Here is a 17,851-nt window from a genome sequence, read left to right on the forward strand (position 1 = left end):
ATTGTTTTCGTCAGTACTCTCACACAAACTCATATTACTTACTTACATCAAAACACTGGTTATCTAGTGTCTATTCTATCGCAATTTCAGTAGATCCATCTCCAGAAGATACAGTCTCACCATGCATGATACTATGAACGTAGACGCATGCAATCATTTGATATCTGCCCTCGCCAACTTTGCGCAGTGACAGATGTGTACAATCCGTGCAAGTCCCAAATCTTATCTCCAGATTCAATGCATCCTTCTGAGGGGTTGATGATGGGTATAGTCTCCTCACTGGCAATGCTGAGCGGCTTAGAGGCTTTGAATTAAATTCCAGTCATCGTTTGCCATGGCAGTGTCTGAATTTTCTTCTTCTGTCACTGGAGTTTGCTGCCCTTCAATTCTTGTAGGTTATACATGATGCGAATGTGGCGCAGGAAAGTCTCGCTCTTGATCTTTGGCTGTAGTAGGAGACTCACTTGTGTTGGCTTTTGATATCTGCTCTGCTAGGCAAGGCTGACATCATCGCATTATAGCGTTGCTTAAAGGTGTTTATCTGAAGGAGATCACCTTGTGACACAGTCGGACGGGTGTTACTGAGTGCACGATGGAAGTGTCTGTCGCTCAGAAGGACCTTAGGACTTTTGCCGCTCTCTTCCAGATCTAGGCTTTGCTCTGAAGCCCATTCAAGCGCAGCTTGTCCACACAAGTTCTTGAGATCTGATCCGGAGAAGCCCGCAGTCCTGGTTGCAAGATCATCAATGTCAACACTATCAAGATCGTCTTCCTTTAGAAACAACCGCAGGATCAGAGCTCTCGGGTGTTGATCTGGCATATCGAACGCAACTTTGTGTGGAAGTCGACGTAAAAAGGCACTATCTAAATCCATTGGTCGGTTGGTAGCAGCGAGTAGGAATGGCATATTCTCTAGCTTTAGCAAACCATCCATTGACTGGAGGAACTGAGTGGTATTTGCTCGTTCCCAACTTTTGTCATCTCCGGTTCGTTTGTAGAAGAGAGCATCTGCCTCATCGAGGAAGATAAGACATGGAAATAGCTTCCGCGCAAGAGAGAAGATCGCGGCGATTGCCTTTTCGGACTGACCCTGCCATTTGTGAAGGACAGTGGCAGCGTCCACCATCATCAAGTATTTGGTCCCGGAACTTTTCGCAACTGCCCGCGCAAGATGGGTTTTGCCAGTTCCTGGAGGACCATAAAGTAACGCACCGGCGACACGCATTTGAGTAAGAAGCGCTTCAGAGGAGGCATTCGGCTTTAGTTTAGACAGTTTGACAAGAGTCGTGATTCTCGTCAAAACATTTTGATTCAACACCACATCATTCAAAGTAGTTTCGAGTGAAGCTATCGGCAGGGTCAGTTATAGAATTCAACGGCTTATGACCCCTAGTCAGCCAAAAGTGCACCATGCGTACCTGGATTAATCACATTAGGAAGAAGGACAGTTTCCCATTCGGTGCAATTGCTTCCTATCGAGCTCAATTCTTCTTGCCAGCACTTTGCAGCTTGGTCTTCCGGCGATAACGTAGTGTTTTCTTTGTCATTCCTTGCTTGCAATTCAGTTGCCAATCGATGTAGTATCGACTCGATGTCGGTAATGTCAACATGTTGTTTTCTTAGACATCTTCCAATGATGCGCGACACCATATTCTCAAATGCCTTGTCCCATTCCCAACACGACTCAGTTGTAAAGATGTCCAGACAGGTTTCGGACAGGATTGATGACAAGTTATACCCAGGATCCAGCAGGAGGGGAGGAGAAGAACCCAGGTGTGCAAGATGTCGGTGCAGTGTCCGCTTGAGCATCCGAATCCGTGCAGCAGTCCGCGAGCCTCTCCAGTTTGAAATCTTCAAATCCTTCCAATTCTTTGGCACATCCAATGGGGTGATGGATTGTGATAGCTGTCCAGTCGCCTCGAGTTTGATTCGGGTCAAACACACTGCACAGCCTCGACTGCAAGCGAGCGGTCCCCCAACGCAACTACATACTGTGCAGTCGCATTCAGTATTCTTCCATGGGGGTTTTTGGTCAATATACTCCAGGTCTTGGTTTGACTCCGGGTGTGCGAGGCCGACTATGAGAGTTATTCGCTGACCAGTTAGCCTACGCTTGAGAATTGCATCTCTCAGTCGACAAACAAGCCTACGCCGTAGGTCAAGACCCAGAGTGGTGTAATCGCGCAGGTACACAAGGGTGGCCCAAGGCTTCGCTTGCTGCAATGGTTCCGTTGATATTTGATCAGGATCCGGATCTCTATCAGAGCGCTGCCGGCCTTGTCTCTCGGTCTTTGCTCCTACAGCGTCGAACAAGGTATTGATAGCTTCTTGGCCATTTTCCGTGTCAGCTTCACTGGTTTTTCGCATCGTCTTAAAGCCAAAAAATCGTGCCAAGTGCCTCTCGAATGTCCTGGCGTTCGATGGCCAGGCGTCGCTAACTCCTATTGCTCCGAAAGAAGGCTTCTCTGCCGAGGACGTTTCCTGATGGCAGAAGTCGAAAGAGATATCATGAAGTTCATAAGGGCTGAATGATAACAGCGAGCATCGCATCTCCTTAGCGGCCTGCAAGACCAACTCGTCCAGGAACTGGAAGCCACGTCGAATCGGTGTGTGCAGCGCGATGGTGCATTGTCGGCCTGGAGGCAAATGTCGTGGATCAGCCAAATGAAGGGATGCTATGCTATCCAAGAAATCATCCAGTATCTCCTGTTTAATAGTGAAACAGCTGTCCTGAGACCCGGTTCCGCTCTGGTCCACAGAGTTCTCCAATGGCTGGTCGTTGTTGTCCTCTGTGTTTGCAACAGCCGTGATTCTCGGTTCAATTTTCACAAGCTCCTCTACCGTCTGAATATGGTCATCGAACCACAGAGGAGTTTTGTAACGCCCTTTCCCAGTATGAGTTGGAGCGGGAATGTCCTCGTCTCTGGAAGCCTCTTCCACGGCATAGTGTGCGTCGGACATCTTGCCTATCCTGGTACTATAGCTCAAGATGTGTCCGAACTTTTTGGGCGAAGGTGATTTTCAAACCATTCAGCCTGGTTATCAGGATACTAATGCTCGCATTCAAATGTTGACTCTTGGAAACAGCCCAGAGGGGCGCAGATCCTTGCAACCCTATCTACACAGCGATCATAGAGTAAAGTGGAGGATTTCCATTGTAAGCACACATGATCGCGATTCATTGGCATGCATGAGGACATTAGTAAGTCGCTCAAGTTTTGCAGCATCTTGGCGACTGGGACCCAGTCGTCCGTACACAAGCTATCGAATGTGGGCTCTTCTATAACTCGGATTTGCACTGGAACTACCCTCCAGCTTTGAGGTTCTTGGTAACTCTTTTTAATTATCGATCAGATTTTCAAAGTAATCTCAACTATGTTTTAACAACAACGATGAGAAGGCAGAACTAAAAATGACATTATAAGACGACGAAATTACTCTGTTAAGTCATAATGTGGAAACAGGGGAGCGATGCTATACCCAGGCAATTACTATCACGTGACTTCGCGATCAACAGCGCGATACCCATGACGCAACCGGTTCTAGCAGGCAGTCACTCACACCAAGTTTGCGATTGCGATAAGTTGCGCGCTACTTCACCAAAACATCTCTAAGTAAATCAATCACCAATATGCTACTATAATGGTAGGTCGCAAACGTCATGCGACAAGGTCAAGCACCCGAAGGGGTACTGCAGCACCAACAGAACCAACTGGTGGAGAGATCTACCAGGACATGCTCGCAGAAGCTGGCGTGAATCCAAGAGCTCCGTCATCACCAGAGAGACCTCTGAAACGACGCCGCGCTACACCAAAGAAACTAGTCGCACAAGCAGTTGAGGAACCTGAGCCAGTGCCTAAAGAGCCCGAGCCAAGCAAAGCACCTCAAGCTGCAGATGAAGAAGATGACGATGACGAGGATATTGAGTTTCAAGATGTCATCCTACCGCAACCAACCATGCAAACCATGGAATTAGAGTCCGGCGATGAATCTGACGAAGAAGATATCATATTCGAGGACGTTGACTTCACTGTACCTCTCCAAGACTTGAGCGCAAAACCCGAGGCGCCGCAAGCCCTGGAACTCAACCTCACAGCACAGCAATCCTCCACAGCGCAAGCAAAAAAGGCAGTCGAACGGCGCAAACCAATAACCAAGGAAGAGCGCAAAATCCGTATCGATGTCCACAAAGCACACATTCTATGCTTATTAGCTCAAGCTGCACGTCGCAACCACTGGTGTAACGATGGCAGGGTACAGGATTACTTGCGACCGCATTTAACAGACAAGACAGTCACGTACCTTACTCCTGGTTCACATCTCCCGCAATTTGGACGAACGGAGAGTTTAAAAACCGGTCTGAAACAAGCTGAAGATGTGTGGAAGACGAAATATGAAGTTACAGAACGGGGTCTTCGACGAGCGCTCTGGGCGGAAGATCCTAAGCAGTTGGACGATGTGTGTATAACCGCTCCTACATATTCCACCACTAACCATTTATGCAGTATGAGCCGCCTGAGGATATGGAAAGCTGCCTGGATCGCGATGATTTCCGCGAAGCAGCGAAAAGGCTCCAAGGCTCTAGAGATGTCGGAGCACAACTATACTGCGCACTTTTACGCGGTGTAGGTGTACAAGCACGACTTGTTTGCTCGCTTCAACCTTTGTCATGTACGAATTCAGCTCCAACAATGCCAAAGCCGAAGCAGAAGCCAAAGAAGGGATTAACGAAAGCCGAGAAGAACGAACAAGTGAAGGCTACATTGGCTAAGTACCAAGAGATGGCCACTTCTGGGTACGGGACACCGTCAAGCGGTTCATCGGCACGTCGAAGGTTGGGTCATCCGAATGCAACAGCATATAACTTTACACCAACAATATCACCCCCGAAACCTCAACCTGTCTTCGAAACTCGGAAACGAATAAAAGAGTCAGCATACCCAGTATACTGGGTCGAGATTTTGGATGTTGGGCATCAAAAATGGCAGCCGGTAGATGCAGTAGTCACGCACACGTTTTGGAAGCCCAGGGTTTTGGAGCCTCCCATTACTGATAGAGAGAACTTTTTGTCGTACGTGGTGGCGTTTGATGCAGACGGTACGGCAAGGGACGTCACAAAGAGATACGCAAAAGCGTACACGGCAAAAACGCGACGAGCAAGAATCGAGACTGTTGCTGAAGACGGCGACGCGTGGTGGAAGCGAGTCATGAAACTCTATGGCCGACGACGACGAACCGATCTTGACCAAATCGAGGATAACGAACTCATTGGTATCGAAGCGAGAGAGCCAATGCCGCGAAACGTACAAGACTTCAAAGACCACCCCGTCTTTGCACTAGAGCGACATCTACGACGTAACGAGGTTCTTATTCCCAATGCTACACCATCCGGAACCGTCGCTGCAGGTAGTCGAGGACCGCTGGAGAAGATTTACCGAAGAAGGGATGTTCGGATAGCGAGAACGGCAGATAAATGGTATCGAATGGGTAGAGAAGTGAAACCGTTGGAGATACCTGTCAAATGGTTACCGAAGAAAGTCAAACCAAAGAACCCGCTGGACGATGACTACGAAGAAGACAATCAAGGAGACGCAGGAACACCCATCTATACGGAGGATCAAACCGAGCTGTATGAACCACCACCAGTCCGCAATGGCATCGTTCCAAAGAACAAGTTTGGCAACATCGACGTCTACGTACCAAGCATGGTTCCCGCAGGAGGCGCCCACATCATCCACGAACACGCAGGCCGAGCAGCATTCCTAGCAGGCGTAGACTACGCACCCGCCCTTACAGGTTTTTCCTTCAAAGGACGCCATGGAACGGCTGTCTTGACTGGCGTCGTTGTCGCAAAGGAGCATGAAGAGGGTGTGCGAACTATAATTGAGTGTCTGGGCGATTTGGAGCAAGAAGTAGAGGATGAGCGAAGACGACATCGCGCGCTAAAAGCTTGGAGGAAGTTCATGATGGCTTTGCGTATCAGAGAACAGATTTGGAGCGGAGTAGATGCTGATGAGCGAAAGGCGGCTGATGATAAAGCGGCAAAGGAGGCACAGCTTGATCAAGAGATTGAGGATGCGCCTAGTGACGTTACTGAAGAGTTTGACATGGCTGATGATGATGATATGGGCGGAGGTTTCTTGTAGAGTAAGTTATATATTGGACCGGGCGTTTATTAGGATACGTGTGGCAGTGTCGTGGTAGTCACAATGTCCTGCTCACTTTGTATGTTCTCAATAGGTCATCTTAGACATAATGCGTAAGAGCTTTGCCATAGTCATATTCTTTATCTAACAATACCTAAACCGACGCGAACGAATAAACTATTCAATCAATCAATGCATGTCTCCAACGGAGAAAAGCATCCACAGCCCATTCGAGAAGCAACAACGCCGTCATACCCAGGATTAGGACAATAGAGGGGCACACCTATGATCTCCCAAACATCCATATCTTCTTCCAAAGACTGACCTTCTTTTCTTCGGAATTTTCTTCCTTGACATTGTGTTGCCCGACAATACTGAGGAAGACTTGATCCAATGTGGTTGGGCTAACACTATAATGGCCAACACCTAGTTGCTCCTTGTTTTCTTCGAGCAACACAACCAAATGCCCAATCGCGCTCTGGCTAAGATTCTCATCTTTGCCTGTAATCTCTTCTTCCCTGCGACCCGAAGTTGCTGCAAGGACTTGACCGGCTCGGATCGAAAAGCGTATTTGGCCGTGGTATGTCTTCTGGTCAACATCAGCAGATGGCAAAGTCGTGCGAATCCAGTTCATGATTCGTGCCATCTCTTCATCACTTGTTCGTGGAGCAGTACTCGAGACCAAGTGAATGTGTAGGGCATCTCCGAACCGATGTCGTAGATTATCTGGAGTTCCGAGGGCAAGCATTCTTCTTGCGAGGATACCAGCCCTGCCGGCAAGTGCATCAGCCTCCTCCATGCTGTGGGTTGTAAGAAGAATTGATCTTCCAGGGACGGTAGCCCCCAGAGTCTTCCACATGACACGCTTGGAAGCTGCGTCTAGGCCAGAAGAAGGTTCGTCAAGCAGCACAACAGTAGGGTTGCCCATCAAGGCAATACCAAGACTCAGTTTTCGTTTGTTTCCTCCCGATAAAGCATGCGCCATTCGGGTGGCGAAAGACTCGAGTCCCACTGCTTGCATAACTGCCCTTACGTTGTGTTCTACTTCCTCAATGCCTCTGACCTTGGCATAAAATTCGAGGTGCTCACGCACTGTCATCTGATCCATAGCATCAAATTGAGGGCACACACCCAGGTTAGCACGAGCAGCAGCAAGGTTCTTGTTGATTGAGACATCCTCCACCAATACATCACCACCGTTTCGGTCAGGCTTTATGTCACCGCGGATAAGGGAAATTGTCGTCGACTTTCCAGCACCGTTGGGTCCAAGAAGTGCAAACACTTCGCCACGTCTAATACCGAAAGTGACGTTGTCCACGGCTGTATTATCCCGGAAGGTCTTCGTGAGATGCACAACTCGAAGGCCGTGCTCATTCTCTGAGTTCTGGGTGACCTTGTTGCGCTCGCTGATGATATCTTCGTCGATTTGTTCCTCGTCTGATTCGGTACCTTTCTTTTTTCCGTGAAGCAGACCTCTGATCGAGGCTCCGGCTGATCCTGTATCAAGCCAAATCAAGAGGCCAAAGAAGATAATCGATTGAAGAATAAGGTAAAGAATAGGTCCACCATAGTACAGAATACCACTCGGGTTGGTTGTCAGCTCGGTGTCATCACAGGCTGTAGAGAAGAGGTTCGTCGAAATAAAGAGGGCCTTCAATGCCGAGCCGATAGGCGCAAACGCAGAAATGAGAAACGTAACAAGCCGCAAGCTGCTGTCGACTTTAGTCACAGGCGTGTATGTCAACACAGACATGTATGCGATGATGTACACGACAAAAACAAGGGTCTGACTCGCCGCAGACCAGGCAAAAGTCCCCAATTGGGTTGAAGTAAACAGTGAAATAATGTATGCGAAAAGTGTCGAGGCTATTCCGTAGAGAAAGAGGATGAGAAAAACGTATCCTAGGTGGAACCAAATGTCGGACACGCCAGCCCAAATTGCTGTTCCAATACTTGTGGCAAGCAAAACTATGATAAGATCGAACAAAAGGTATGCTATCCAGAGCGGGAATGGCCGGACACCGTTTGAATATTGAAGACCACGAACCATCCTTCGTCGCTCATTGCTTGGATACAGGGCGAAAAAGGCTGGGTAAACTGAAAGCGCAATTGACATATACACAATCATCTGGAGCGAGTCACCCGTAGAGGGGCTGATAGGAATCTCCAGGTTACTCCATGCTGTGGAGATTGTCGTATTGGTCAGCAATACATCCAAAATCTGCTGTGCTTGGATAGGACTCGAGATGAAGAGATTCGCGACCCAGGCAAAAGTAGGGCCTTGCACATCGTCACCAAGCCAAAAGCCAGTGGTGATTCTCTTCCGATCGCTTTCAATTCTGTCCTTGAAAGCCTGGAAAGAATCAACCGTAATGATTTCAGGACTATCGAAGCTCGAAGATCTAGATCCGAACATAGACCCAATCTGACCGATCGTGGTTAGAGACGCCGTAAACTTCTCAGTTGGTCCCGCCAGGAAGTATATTTGCTCCCCAACGTCTTTTTGACTAAAAATGTCTTGCCGGGAAGTGGTTCTAGAGGCTTGATCTGCCGGTTGACAGCTGGGTGTGGTCTCGTTCATGACAAAGATTGATGTTAACCCGGCGGCAAATATGGGAAGAAGAAGAGCGAACAAGTACAAGATTCGGTTTCGCTTGAGAATCGTTAAACGTTTGAAGAAAAGGATCTTGGCCTGCTTCACATATCCGATGCGTTGTCCGTTCGTAAGCTCCAATCCCGGCTTCTCGATGCTGTTCTCCTTTGATGACATTTTCTCGGTTGAGGGTGTAGATAAAGCCTGGTTGTTGTTACGGAAAGCTTCTTCATCTCTGATCTCTTCAGCAACCTCTAAGAAGACATCTTCAATGGTTGGCCCCGAGAACCGATATTCGCGGACACCAGCAGCCTCAAGCTTCTTGATGACAACAGCAGCAAGTTGTGATGATGGAGCGGTGTATGTAATGAGATCAAAGGCATCTTTCTTCACAACTCCGTCGACATCAGGAGTTTCACGGACACCAATGTCTTTCGGAACATGAACTCGATATCCACCGCCCATTTTATCCTTTAGCTCCACGGAAGAGCCTTCGGCGCGTAGGGTACCCTTGGACAAGATGGCGATATGGTCGGCAAGAAGATCGGCTTCGTCGAGGAAGTGAGTTGTCAAGATCATGGTACGCCTTCCACGTTCGGCCAAGATGATATCCCAAAGTTTTCGTCTGGATAGGGGATCAATGCCACTGCTGACTTCGTCGACACAGCATACAGCACTGCCTCCGGTCAACATAAGTCCAAGTTGAAGCTTCCGTTTTTGTCCACCCGATAGTGTTTTGGCAAATGCTTTTCGCTTCGGGTAGAGGTCAATGGATCTGATGAGTTCTTCCATTTGTTGGGCGTCGGCTCTGGCGTTGGGTGCCTTGAGGTGGTTAAAAATGCGAATGTGCTCTTCTACCGTCAAATCGTCCCAAATCACATTCTTCTGGGGGGCAATTCCAAGACCGCCGCGGCCGTCTATTTCGATCGATCCACTAGTCAACTTGTTCATGCCTGAGATGGCATCAAGCGTTGTACTCTTTCCACTACCGTTGGCTCCGAGGAGAGCAACAATCTGGCCTTGGCCAATGTTAAGATCCAGTCCGTTGACAGCATGAACAGGCTGTTTCTTGTTGGCGCCCCGACGGAAAAGTCTCGAAAAGAAATTAGGGTTGTACGTCTTGGAGAACTGTCGCAGTTGAACAGCGTTACTACCCATTCGATCAATGTCGGACTGGTTCAAGAGAATCTTGCGGCCTGGGGTGTCATTACTGAACAGCGCATGCTCAATAAAGGCCCCAATCAACGGATAAGCAAAGATCTGGATGATAATAAACACCCAGAGGACAATTCCTGGAATAGCCGAAGGGCTATTTGGGGCCCTTTCGAAAAGATTGGTCGGCCTCTCTTGCTCTTCAAAACGAGCCATGTCGGCGATGAAGAAAACGAACGCAGAGGGGGTGAACAACAACGACAACACAGTAACAGGAACCGTTCCAGGTTGAGTCAGGACCTGTGAGACAATGCCAAGGATTGCAACTACCAAGATGGCAGTATTACCGCTGAGCTGTGCCTTTTTGAAGATCGATGCAAATAGTATGGATACAGAAGAAAAGGCGAGACCTGTGATGACGTGAAAGACGAGAACGATAGCGACACTGGTTTTGGCGAAAACACCCCCGCGAACAATTATAGAGCCAATAACCCAAGCCGGAAGGTAAATAAGAGAGAATGAAAGGTGATGGGCAATGATCCTTGCGACCATAGCAAGCCAGGGCTTCCGAACTGGCATCATGGCATCGATCAAAGTAGACATTCCACTTTCGCGCTCTGTGGCGATGAAACCAGTGAGATGGTAGGTGACCCAAACAACAGTGCCCAAAAAGGCCACACCCATCCAGCCCTTGATCGCCTTTTGGAACCGTTTTCGAATCTCCCTGTCACGCTCTTCTGGTGTCAGACTGGTGTAGGGATACTCGGATATGTCGTTCAAGGTTGTGCTGTCCGAGTTGTTGAGACGGGAAATTGCTTGGTCAACGGCATGTTGAAGCGGTATGATGTAGACTTGTTGATCATTGGGCTTGTCAACACGGAACTTTGGAGGGGCATACTCGAAAGCTCCGTCTGCACGAATGGTGTAGTTCCAGATGCCTGCCGAGGGTGACTCCATGACGATAGCACCAAAACATCTCGAAACACCTCTCAGATTGCTAGGGCAGTTGTTGGTCAATTCGTCCTCATTATCAACGAGTACAACCTCAAATTCGGTGTCAGCAGATTTGGCGGCATCCTCGAACTTGGATTTCACGGTGTCGAATACGCGGTTGACGTCTGTATCGTTGTTGCCGTTGTTGACAAGGACCAGTTTCTCACGGCCATTGTTGGTTGCTTTTGTAATTGCCTCGTCAAGAGGCATCAAGGGAGCGACATTGCCAATTCCGAACTTAGCGGGAGGGACAAGAAGATTTTTTGTAAAACTAAACAAGGCAGCCAGAAAGACTGGTAAGATGAAGGCCATCCAAATACATAATGCCAGGTGACGCCAGAGAAGAATGCGGAAGTTCTTCCCCATAAGGGTCCCGACCTGCTTGATGAAGGCCATGATGATTCAATGCAGAGTGGCAGAGGCCACGAATGCACGAAGGAGGGGTATCGATTAATAGAGATATTAAAGTAACATATGAGATGCTGGTTTGGTTGTAAGAAGGAAGTTTAAGGATGATGGAGTAGGCGAAGTAATGCTTGGAGTGGCTCGGTTTTGGTGTCGGGGCCCACAGGGAGTGCCTGGTTAGTGGAAAGAACAGTGGAGTTGAGGTTTTAGGCTTTGTTTTGACAAGTACGGCCGGGAGTTTTAGAAGGGAAAGTTGGTCTCATTTATTGATGCATCTTGACTCTGTTCAAGTGCAGAAGTCGTAAGGGTCTACGCGTGCTTATTTGATTATGCCTGGTCAACTTGATCACCATTCAGCTGCGTTGGTAACTAAGGAATTCTGCCTTCTCCTTGATCGAATCTGGTGCATTAGGCGATGCGTTAGGGGAAGGGAGGCGTTGAGACATCCAAATAACCCCTGCTGGGCTTAGATCTAATGCTTGTGGCGGGATCTTAATTGCAACGACACGTCTAATTAACCTATCATGTAACCGTTTAATAGAGTTTATGGGGAATACGGAGTACGATAATTGTAACAAGACCGAATGCGATAAAAACACGTTCCCATATCTCACATCAATAAATGTCTTGGGAAGCTGAAGCGGAGTATCGGACTTTATTTCCCCATCCTTGGGTCTCCCTCGGCTGTGTTATGGGTACAAGACCCGCATATAAGTTTAGAGCCGCCTCCTGTTCAAATATCTATGATACTTCCTTTTTAATATGCATACGGAGTAATGACCAAGAATGTCACTCCCGTAGAAAGCACTCAACCAACAGTTTTACCATCCAATGAGCATCTAATCGCATGACAGACTAACTGCGAATATTATCAAACGAATTTGATGTCGGGAATCGGGCTAAAAATCATGCCGATGACAGCGTCAGCCCAGCGTGCCAATCCCTGTAGCGTCGCGTCCACACCCTTGGCGTTTTGACGGCTTTGGAATTGGTGAATGCTATGTATCTAACCGTGGTATTGCCAAGCTGTCGGTAAGATAACCTCAAGATTTGCACAGCCTCAATACACATTACGTGTTGCAACAAATTACAATACCGCCCGGCTCATATACGATTTATGTACCCACATCGTGTTGAGATGCGACTGGCATTTCCGTATTTACGGTATCGGTGCTTAAACTTACTACCGCCACCGGTTCCCGTGTCTTAAGTGGGGAACCGTTCTCTGTATTAGTCCAACATGCTCTACTACGAGGCAGGCATATCAACAGAGCAACCAGACGAAACATATAAAGCAATTCCTCTAGTCGTTGGTTACAGAGCCGTTACTTGAGTCTACCACGCCGTTATCTCTCGTGATTGTTCTGTAGCTTTCTTTGTCGTCGCTCCTAACGACTGCTTGACCATGAGCCGAAGAGAGTAGCGAATAGAGTAGACATTATAAAGGTTATGGCAAACAAATCGAGAACATGATAATTCAATATGGTATATTCAAAGAACTTGAAACCAACCACAGTACTCAGCATAAGGGACATCTTTGTTGAATGTTGAGCCCATGAGGCCAGTGAACAACGTCTCGCCCTTTGTCTGCACCTCTCTTGTTCACTCAAAATTCACTTACAGATATCTTGTCCTAGATACATAGACAAAGAACCCGCAGAACACCATTCAGATGTGATTCCTACTAAGACCTTTGTATCAAGTATATATCTTACTCGCAGTCATGCCTCCAAAAATGCAGCCGAAGCTTGATCCAACTTTTCGACATTACCAACAACGAAAACACCAGCGACAGCTAAGTTATCAACCAAGCAACAGAATTACACACAAAATCGGCATCATGTGCTACCGAGTAGTAACTCACACAATGCGCTGCGACATGCGCCCCGTCATCTCCAGCGGAAACACTATCTATACAGATCCCTTTGCAGAGACAACCTCATGCACCTGTGCCAACGAGCACCTTGCTCGTGCTTGGCTTCAGTGCGATTATCATGGTTGCTGTATCAAGACTGCCAAAATGGAGTGGTGTCCTGACGTCCACACATGCAACTACGTCACCGAACTTCAACGCTATGTCCAGGCCCGTCCTCCATCGCGAAACATCTGGAAGACCACTACCAGTTCCATTTGGAGCCTTCCTCCTCCTCCTCAGGACGTACCTGAGAGCTGGATTAAGGTTGTAGACGTTATTGACGATCTCTTCCCAAAGGGTATACCGCACATGGAGACAATTTCACCATACCTCGCCGAGGCTGTCGACAATCTCGTATATGTAGGTCGTCTCATTGTCACCTTAGAGGCTCAACTGGCCAACCTACTTGACGATATTCACATGCGTAGGGGGGCTCACGGTGCTTTTCATGGCTCACAGTGTGAGCTTGTGCTGAACGAGTGGGAATGCAAGGCTAGAAGCCCCATCGAAACTGGTGAAGCGTTGGCTATCCAGGTGCGCAAAACACTTGCAACGCAACGAATGTTGTTTGACGCAAGTTGGACGCTCGTCAACGAAATCATGAGAGATCATGAAGAAAAGACGTCCCTAGTGGAAGATCTTGCAGTAAAGGAACTGGAAGTAACCTGGGATGACGCTGGAAACCGAGGCCATTGGCCTGCATTTTGGATCAAAGCCATGCAATGAATAGGTGTATTTGACTGGGGACACTGCTGCAGGTCAGCATTTCATGATAGAAAATTGAGCTATATAATGGGTACCATAGACGGGGAGCTTTGATAGGTAAGAAGCAAAACGCTTGTCATAGATTAAAAACAATTAATATGCCAAACCGATTATTTCTTGTGCAATTGTGAAGTAAAGAAGATGTTCAAACTTGTTAGGTGACTACAGGGTAGTGGATTTAGCACGACTAGGGTATATGTTTTGTAATAATTCGGCTGTCAATCACCAATAACAAGCCGTCATCGTATAGGGGTCAGTACATCAGTTTGTGGCTCTTCGAAGCACTGAAAACGCAAGTTCGAGTCTTGCTGACGGCAAAACATTAACTTTTGATGTTTAATTGGAATCAGTCTTTTTGTAGAGATTATAATGTGAACTTATGATTTTGGTATTTTTTATGGTGGTGTGAGAAAAGTGGCGTGTCACCTGAACAATGGACTGATAGAAGAGCTCTGAATAACTGAATGATAGAAAGAGCTTATCACGCAGCTCTGCTTTTACGAACCTGGACTGTTATGATACTAGATATTACGGCGAGAAGGATCGTTGTTGATGCCCCGAGCCATTGACGATTGTCACGATACCCTCCCCATGTAACCCGCCGATATCTGAGCCATGAGATTTAACACAACAATCACATCATAGCTGTACCTCTACCTATAACACATAGGTTTATGGCTGGAAACCCCAGTTTGCCAAGCGATCCTTGTTGCCTCGAGCGCAATTGTCTCTCTCATTGCAAACTCCATCCCGTTTTACATCTAAGTGAAGAAGCGATAGATTCAGGATGTGTAGAGGAATATTGATTGCGCATGGCATAACGCATTGGAAGACTTCATGGCGTTAGTGAGTCAAAAGACAGGACATGCTAAGCTACTTAGTTCGTTAGAGTCTTATCATCAGCTATCCAGAGCTTGCTTTAAAAAGACCATGCAGACCCTTCACTGGATTGACTTGTTGCCAACGAGAAAAGAAGAGACTCGGTCTTGCTTTATTCTCACAATCTCCCGCAGTTCAAGCTTGACGAGCTTCTTCGCCAACGCTTATCGTATACAGGGCGCTGTCTACTGGCAAATAAACGGCGGTAGTATTCAGCATCTCCTGCTATTGATAGTTAATACTATCTTCCTTCAGTTTTGTCGTTACAATCACGGTTGCAAACTGGCTATATTCATTTTGATGTAATTACAGCATATATAGTATGTCAGCGGCGATGCTGCATTTGGCTATAGATTTATCGTTTCCTATATAGTATCAGATATTGTTGCCACCATTGTACCTCCAACCATCTTGCAATGATCCTCGCTCTGCCTAGCTGATATTGGAGCGGCGCGGCGGCGTTCCCAGAGCGCATCTCGGCCTTCTTGCACTTCGCTGAACAACCCAAAAACTCACGACCAAGTGTATCATCGAAAAGGCGCGGTGCATACGTAAACGCACGTAACGCCGCGCCGGTCCCTGCCCTAAGCTTTCTAAGCGGAAAAGGCGTGCCTATCACCGAAGAAACCGGTTTAGACCGCCGGTGGTGGAGGATCAGCATGCTATGGACATGCAGCGCGTTCCATCCACCCCTTCCCCCGATAGATAGGTTGGCAGGGGCAGTGAGCGCAAGAGTCAAGACAACAATTCAGTCCGCAAGGGCGTTATATCGAACAAGAAACTCCGCGTGCTGAGCTTCCAGGGCATGGACACGCAAAAGCTTATCACAGGTATCTTGAAGGTGGCGGCTGGAGGCCGGGAGGAGCCAGGGGAGTTGTCGCATCGGTCCTGGCCAGCCGAACTGAGATGGAACGGCGTTACAAGACCACAGTTCATGAGCATCCAGAGAAGAACGCCGGGTCGGACACCTCGGTGATAGTCCATCTGCTTCTTTGAAGATGTGAACCACGGTATGTGACTAATGAAAACGACAATGACGACCACATGGCCCAGTTGAGAACCAGAATAACTCCAAACAAGTATCTTAACGTGGCGGTTACCAAGATGTTTGAGCTGAACAAGGATACTGGATGGAGGGCTTTCACAGCAAATGTACAACACTCAATTGCCATCTCGCTTTTCTTGAAATTCTTGTGTCTTTTCACACTCAAAAAGCCGGGTGTACTTTGTTTTGTGACTGATCCTCACACAGAAGCTGAGCGTTATTAGTTGCGAATACTTAATCGCTACTGAACGGCATCGGAAATTCATAATGCTCAGTCTCAAAAACGAAAAAGGCGATGACGGTGAAGAGTCCGAGAGCTCAGATTGACCAAGTAAACGAGCCCGACACTCATCAGAAACGGCCGAAGAAGGGATTCAGCGTTATAACCAAGAGAATCCCAGCGATGAAGATAACCCGGACAAGGCAAGATTCCAGACCAACATGTCAAAGTTGATCACAGCCCTAAGAGCAGGTCAGGCAATGCTCGCCGCCCTCCTTTACGAGAATACCTGCCCTGAATCCATTTGGCGTTGAGAGATAACGGATCTTTACCGAATGGCCTTGTCGGTAGCAATGTTGCGGATCATCAATTCAACGGCTTCTGCCTTGAGGATTTCTTGTCACGGTCTGTGGATACGTGGGCTTAAAATGCCTCTGTATGCGACAACGACTCTACTTGACCGAAATGCCCAATGAATCATGCTGCATCCACGATGGGATCTTGATAACTCGGAAGTCATATCATACTTGAACGGCCTTCTTCAGAAGACCCATGCGGGTACAGGTCCACGACGTCGATACAATACCCCCATACTCATCGAACGGCCCGGTCGTGGTGCCTGGGATATAATTACTATCTAGGCTCGCATACCAGGGGATCATTAGAAGCGAGGGTACCTCGCTTCGTGATTCACCTTCTGTTGTGCATTTGTTGCTGACTGTCTGGTGCCGAGTATAGGAGGCATTGTTTGCGGACACTGAATCACAGCTGATATTAAGCTTGTAAATTGCCAAAACTCATGGTCTCTGATTCAAAGACGCCGGACACAGGTTGATTATATATAAACGGTATGAGCTTGCTTTCTTTCATGCGAGCTTGCTGACAAAGGAGTCTACCAGTATGTCTATCGTGATGGAGTTAAAAAGAGATATCACCACGTGGGCCTGATTTGAACAGATACGTGTGACGAGAACACATATGCTCCAAGAACGGACATCTTAGGAAGATAGTGTTATCAATGCAGACGTTTCATCGTTTTCCACCGGCCTTCATGGGCCGTCGTGAGGAAAGTTGAGGTGCAATTGAGTTTGTATCCGTAGCTGCAAGTCGATCACTGTTGACCGTTAAATGACCAACTTAATAACTAAACACTCTGAAAAAACAAAATACAAAAGAGCTAACAATGTAAATTATAGCCAGCTGCTGTCATCATGTGCTGATGCAACTACCCACCCCGCCATACGTCAACTTTCTCATAGAGGGGTCCAGCCTGTCAGCACTCAAAATCACTACCAAAAATCAACACTTCCAAACTATCTACAACTCACAGCAAAAATGACAAAATAATAGGTTGTTTGCCGTCAGCAAGACTCGAACTTGCGTTTTCAGTGCTTCGGAAAAGCCACAAACTGATGTACTGACCCCTATACGATGACGGCTTTTATTACTGACATGGGTCATGCAAAATTCGGTATATGAGGGTCTAGACAAAACCCCACTCCGTTATCGGGAGGAGCTTCATGTAAACTTTCAAGACTCGGGCAAGAAAACTGTCAACACTATCACGTTTATAATTATGGGAAACAATTGACTTCGATCCCCAGAGCTCCATTGACCGTTGTAATGGTTGTCACAGCCGTCTTTTTACTTCCAGTTCTCCGGTTCCTCATTTAGTCAGCTCACGGAGAAAAGGAAGCTACACCCTGCATGAGCAAATTTACGGTTTACATCTTCACAA

At 47.5% G+C, this 17,851-nt stretch overlaps 4 protein-coding genes and 2 non-coding genes across 6 annotated transcripts; 3 read left to right on the plus strand and 3 right to left on the minus strand.

Annotated features, from left to right (window-relative positions):
- Nucleotides 1-387: 387 nt before the first annotated feature.
- On the minus strand, nucleotides 388-3,446 carry EDB82DRAFT_128670 (P-loop containing nucleoside triphosphate hydrolase protein). The gene is made up of 2 exons (XM_025733337.2): nucleotides 1,419-3,446; nucleotides 388-1,347 (listed from the first exon to the last, which is right to left on the minus strand). The coding sequence occupies exons 1-2, from the start codon at nucleotides 2,959-2,961 to the stop codon at nucleotides 461-463; spliced, it is 2,430 nt and encodes an 809-aa protein (XP_025584254.1). The 5' UTR covers nucleotides 2,962-3,446; the 3' UTR covers nucleotides 388-460.
- On the plus strand, nucleotides 3,413-6,253 carry EDB82DRAFT_495187 (uncharacterized protein). The gene is made up of 2 exons (XM_025733338.2): nucleotides 3,413-4,458; nucleotides 4,506-6,253. Exons 1-2 carry the CDS (start codon nucleotides 3,643-3,645, stop codon nucleotides 6,144-6,146), a joined length of 2,457 nt encoding a protein of 818 aa, XP_025584255.1. The 5' UTR covers nucleotides 3,413-3,642; the 3' UTR covers nucleotides 6,147-6,253.
- On the minus strand, nucleotides 6,254-11,377 carry EDB82DRAFT_495189 (uncharacterized protein). The gene has a single exon (XM_025733339.2). It carries the CDS (start codon nucleotides 11,278-11,280, stop codon nucleotides 6,430-6,432), a length of 4,851 nt encoding a protein of 1,616 aa, XP_025584256.1. The 5' UTR covers nucleotides 11,281-11,377; the 3' UTR covers nucleotides 6,254-6,429.
- Nucleotides 11,378-13,156: 1,779 nt separating this feature from the next.
- On the plus strand, nucleotides 13,157-13,930 carry EDB82DRAFT_523206 (uncharacterized protein; the record flags this gene model as incomplete). The annotated part of the gene is made up of 1 exon (XM_025733340.1): nucleotides 13,157-13,930. The coding sequence occupies one exon, from the start codon at nucleotides 13,157-13,159 to the stop codon at nucleotides 13,928-13,930; it is 774 nt and encodes a 257-aa protein (XP_025584257.1).
- A 274-nt stretch (nucleotides 13,931-14,204) lies between these two features.
- EDB82DRAFT_t79 lies at nucleotides 14,205-14,286 on the plus strand. Its single transcript has one exon. It is a non-coding gene; the product is annotated as a tRNA-His (tRNA).
- Nucleotides 14,287-17,469: 3,183 nt separating this feature from the next.
- Nucleotides 17,470-17,552, minus strand: EDB82DRAFT_t165. Its single transcript has one exon. It is a non-coding gene; the product is annotated as a tRNA-His (tRNA).
- Nucleotides 17,553-17,851: the final 299 nt, after the last annotated feature.

The sequence above is a fragment of the Fusarium venenatum genome, assembly GCF_020744135.1.
Source record: "Fusarium venenatum strain MPI-CAGE-CH-0201 chromosome Unknown EDB82scaffold_2, whole genome shotgun sequence".
Taxonomy (NCBI): Eukaryota; Fungi; Ascomycota; class Sordariomycetes; order Hypocreales; family Nectriaceae; genus Fusarium; species Fusarium venenatum.